The following is a 5030-nucleotide window of genomic DNA, read 5'->3' on the forward strand; positions in this document are numbered from 1 at the left end:
TACTTTTGTACTTTATTGGATATACCATGTTATTATATGCTGTACATATCAATGTTTATTTGAAATTAATTAAATGAAAAAAAAATGTAAAGAATACAGTGAAGCAACATATCTAAGTACGCATATGAAGCAGAATTTGTCCAAAAATTTGTACGTGAAAAGAAGACAACACTTGCCCTATAGCCTTCAACTCGAGTCAAGTACATCGATCAATTAATAATAGTTTATTTTCCATTCTTATGTTGAAACAATATATCCTTATGAGCTTGAAATAACAGTTCTATACCAAAAAATCTGACTCATCTATTTCATATTTAAATATTTCACTTGCAAAAGCTGAAGACGTTCATGGTTTTTTTTAACAACCAAGCTTCATGAGAAACGTAATGATTTTACTTTTCTATCGCAAACGCCTCTTACTTATACAAACAAGTTAATGATACAAGAATACATTTAAAGTCATAACTTCGTATTGTCAATTAATAATTATCATTTCCATTTGGATGTTGACCCAATAAATCCCGGTGAGCTTGAAATAAAAAGTACCACATATTCCGACATATCTGTTTCATATTCGCAGATTTCAATAGAAAAAAGACGTTAAGGGTTATCTAATAACAAAGCTTTATGATTAACATGATGACTAACTTTTCAACCGTCAACTTCCATTATTCATGCAGCAATATACTTTTGTCACCTGCATACGAAGTTTATATCTCGCAATTGATTCGATATGGATGAGCGTGTTCTACGTATAAACAATTTGTCAAACGAGATTAGCTATTGAAAAACAAGTTGATGAAGCAAGAATATCAACATTCTTGTTTCAAGTCATCATTTCGTAAGATCTATGGTCATTACAATGACCTTGTCATGCGAAATATAATCTATCATTGATTTAATTGCTGACTGACACGTTTTCCATACTGATTGGTAAGCCATTATATACACACTGAGTTATCCAATGATATTTTCCGATATTTCCCGATCATGACAAGGAAAAAAAAAAGGCGGTGTGACCGGTTGGCAGGGGATGCTCACTTCCCCATTGTACCTGATCACCTCTGATGTTTTAGAGGTCCGTGTTGGCTCCACTCCTATTTTGTAATGTTGAATGGACTTTTGAGCTCGAAAAATGTTCGTAATCTCCACATATTTCATTATATTATGGACTTTTGTTTATAATATGCTAAACTAGATTACAAAATTATCCACCTACCCGATCAATACAAAGAAGACACAGCTAAGCTGACCGGTCAATGGGAATGTTTACTCCTTCTAAGTACCTGATCCCACTTATTGAATTTGTATTTATGGGGTCTGTGTTTCAGTTCTTCTTTCTTGACATACCCGGTACATTGTGGACGTAGAGGTTCTAATTTCAATGTGAATAAGGTATTAAAGCAAGATGTTGTGAAAATTAACAAAAATTACGTACTGAGTATACGAGATGTCACCGAAATTTTTTTTTCAAATGTCGTTACTGATATTCTATTCACTTTACGGCGAATCCTGAAAAAAATTCAGTGGATTTGTTGATAAATTTGTTTGTATATATAATGAATTTAATTCTAGACATTGAGTAAGAATGAGAAAAAAGATATACATTTGAAGCAATATTACTACACACCTAATTGTACTACGTACGTTACGTTGTTCACTTTTTGACTTTTGAAATCCAAGATTGTAACATATCAATCGCTACTTTATTAACATTCGTTTTCTAACTTTACGTTTAGTTGATATCATTTATTTGTTTAATTGTTGACTCTGATTATAATTTCAGAAGAATTCTCACTCCAGATGGTATACGGGATATGGAAAGAAATATACCTGAACAACCAAGGCAGCATCTTACAGAATTAGAAATATTTCTTTTGTTTAGAACCTATATAACAGATTGTCATTGAAAGCTCAGTTTTTAAAAATTATTTCGTCTTTTTTATATTGGTGTAATAAGGAATAACTTTGTATTCTTTTAAAATTCTTTGTTGATTATTCATGGCATTTTGTCTTACTTCAGTACTTACAATTGATTTTTATTATTGTCCAAAATCATTTTTGTAAAATGTGTTACATCGACAATCACGCAATCACTATCAATTTAGAATATGGACTCAATGTACATGTCACGCAGGCACATGTATCATTGGCTGAAGAAAGTCTTCACGAGAAAGATTTGTTCCAGTTTTATTTTAAAAGAGTCTGACACATCTGTTTCATAATTGGATATTTTACTCGAAAAATACGTGAATGATAATCTAACAACCAATTTTTATAATAAACTTTAACTTTTCTATCGTCAACTTCCCTTACTTATGCAGCAATATACCTTCAACACCTGCATATGGCGTTTATATATCTCAGTTGATTCGATACGCAAGAGCATGCTCTACGCATGAACAATTTCTAAAGCGAGGTACATTATTGACAAACAAGTTGATGAAACAAGAATATCAGAAGTCTTGTTTAAAGTCATCATTTCGTAAGTTCTTTGGTCGATACAATGACCTTGTCAGCAAATACAATTTATCATTGAGTCAAATGCTAACTGACGTTTTTTATAATTATTGTTACTCCATTATTTTTTTTTCGTTATCTCCATATCCTTCATAAAATACCCGTTTCTAAAACCTAATTAAAAAAAAATTAGAACATTTTGACAATCACTACCACTTATTATTTTATGTTTCTTCTTTTACTCGTATGGAGAATTTGCTAGAAGGTCTTAATAAACGTAAGCCGCCATGTTTACTAAAATACTCTCAAAGGCGATTCAATACAACTGGAGTAAGATTATGTTGTAAATTGGTTTACGGAGTCGAATACAAGGATGTTCAAAGTGACACTATACTCACAGTATGACTATGCTCTTCTCCCAGTTTGTATTGTTTTAACAGATGTACGAGCTGCATAAATATTCATTATCTTCTTTTTATACAATTTCTAGTTTCTCTTTGGTTTTAGGCATGCCCACTTTCTTTCGGTAAAGTATAATCAAAAATACGAAATATACGGAAATTAATGGTATATTTTCAGGGTACCTATGGAATCCGGTAATAGACATTTTATTTCAATACAGAATGTCCAAGTATTTATTGATTTCATTTTTGTATATTCTTTAGTTTAATTTCTTTGTAAGATTCTAAATTTTTGAGTTTTTTTTTTTTTTTTTTTTTTTTTTTTGTTTATTTAAAAGATTAAACTTCATAAAAGATTTGAAAGTTTTCAGTTATTGAGAATATTTGAGCCATTTTTTAAAAAAAATAATCAAAATTATATTTTGCAATGTTGCAGTAGATTTTAATTATATCTATGCTCCCTGTCCAAGCTTTTAAAGTCTTTGAATTAAAACGTATTTTTATTTCCGTGGGCATGCATATGGGATGCCACACGAGCTCAATATATACATCTGAACCATGCTAACAGTAGTATGTTGTTTTTTAAATTGAAGATCTGCATTAAATTTAAAAACATGCACATTCTCCATCCATGGGCCGAATTAGGACAAACAGTTTTATAAATCGAATCCCCAAAAGGGACTGAATAAAAAGAATGAAAAATGATTTTTTTTTTTCTTAGAAACTAATGTTTATTATTGTTTCACATACTTTTTTTTTACGTTGTTTTATATTGAATTCATTGAAAGAAAAAAAAAAGAAATAAATGAATTACAGTAATACAAACTGAATTTATAGATCTCACTTGAAATTTAAAACCTCCATGTGTGAATATTTTGGTAATTTGAGGCTGAATGATTTATGCTAAACGGTTTTTTCCATCTTTTTTTGCGAACACGAGATAGTAACAAAACATTTAATGTCGAATATAAGATATAAAACAGGATCTCTTCGACAAAATCAAGAACAAGTAAATGCTGAAGTTGAATAAGGTAATGTTGCTGTAATATACATATAAAATTTTATTTCATTGATTAGTAATTTTCATTTTTCTAAATACATATTTGAAAATAAAAAAATAATACTTATCAAGATGTATTTCAGATCATATTTTTGGAAATGATTCCTTTCCTCTTTGTCGTGGCGGTAGCAATATTTCAGGTATTTATGACTGGCTCACAAGGGAGAGCTGTATACACTCGCTGGGGTCGCAAGGATTGTCCCAGCACTGCAGAACTAATCTACTCAGGTACGATCTAAATATACAAGAATAATACTTTATATAGCATGTTGTATTATTTGTTTTCAGTACATCATAGGAGTGGTTTACTTATTTTGTTATTTGCTGCAGTAGAACCACCCTGTTTACCGAGAGATCCACAATGGGCAGGATACAGCGGAGGGAACGCCTATGCAGGATATGTATTCGGGGCAGAATACGAAGTCCATACAACTTATGCCTTACGATCTATGCACAATCATGATGTCCCATGTGCCGTCTGTGAGACTGTCAGCGGATCATCTGTCATCGTTATTCCAGGTAATTTTATAACACAAGAAGCTGTTTTATGCATAAATCAAAACTGCATTGAATTTTCATTACAATTATACATTAACTGTTTCCAACAAAAATGACATGTAGAAATTCTATACATGGTAAAGTTTTTTTTAGTATAAGTTATCTCTCTCCATTTTTGCAAGTTCATCTACAAAGTGAAAAAATAAAGGTTTTCGGTTTAAAAACGTAAAAGTAGTAATCTCGAGCTACACAACATATGAACGTACTTTGATAGATATACTGTACTGCATTTAATTATTTCATATCTAATTATCATTTACTGTTTTAGGAAAGGGGGTAACGTACAGGCTTTCTGTAAAATGATTTTAAAATCACACGTTCATCTTGATAATGTACTTTATTTATATATTATTATTATTAATTGATCGATTGCAACCTTGTTTGATGCTGTCTACAAAGGCGACGTTTCGTTACTAAAACTTAATAAAATATACTGATACTGTTAGATTTGAGTTGTACACATACTCAGTTCCAGATAACTTGAGAGAAAAGATATCGTTCAATTTTTACCAAATAATCTAGAAAATGATTAAAACTGATCCCTGAATAAA

At 30.7% G+C, this 5030-nt stretch overlaps 1 protein-coding gene across 1 annotated transcript; it reads left to right on the forward strand.

Moving 5' to 3' along the window:
- The first annotated feature begins 4067 nt into the window (after positions 1-4067).
- Positions 4068-4782, forward strand: LOC134260650 (uncharacterized). The gene is made up of 3 exons (XM_062743203.1): positions 4068-4149; positions 4252-4440; positions 4748-4782. The coding sequence occupies exons 1-3, from the start codon at positions 4068-4070 to the stop codon at positions 4780-4782; spliced, it is 306 nt and encodes a 101-aa protein (XP_062599187.1).
- Positions 4783-5030: the final 248 nt, after the last annotated feature.

This window comes from Saccostrea cucullata, unplaced genomic scaffold, assembly GCF_032062105.1.
Source record: "Saccostrea cucullata isolate Sc308-1 unplaced genomic scaffold, CSIRO_AGI_Scuc_v1 ctg1241, whole genome shotgun sequence".
Classification (NCBI taxonomy): domain Eukaryota; kingdom Metazoa; phylum Mollusca; class Bivalvia; order Ostreida; family Ostreidae; genus Saccostrea; species Saccostrea cuccullata.

Bases quoted from the DNA above. Each gene is read 5' to 3' on its own strand.
- LOC134260650 (XM_062743203.1), top strand. From the start codon at position 4,068: ATGACTGGCTCACAAGGGAGAGCTGTATACACTCGCTGGGGTCGCAAG. The intron at 4,150-4,251 runs GTACGATCTAAA...TATTTGCTGCAG, and splicing joins TGCAGAACTAATCTACTCAG to TAGAACCACCCTGTTTACCG. The intron at 4,441-4,747 runs GTAATTTTATAA...TTACTGTTTTAG, and splicing joins ATCTGTCATCGTTATTCCAG to GAAAGGGGGTAACGTACAGG.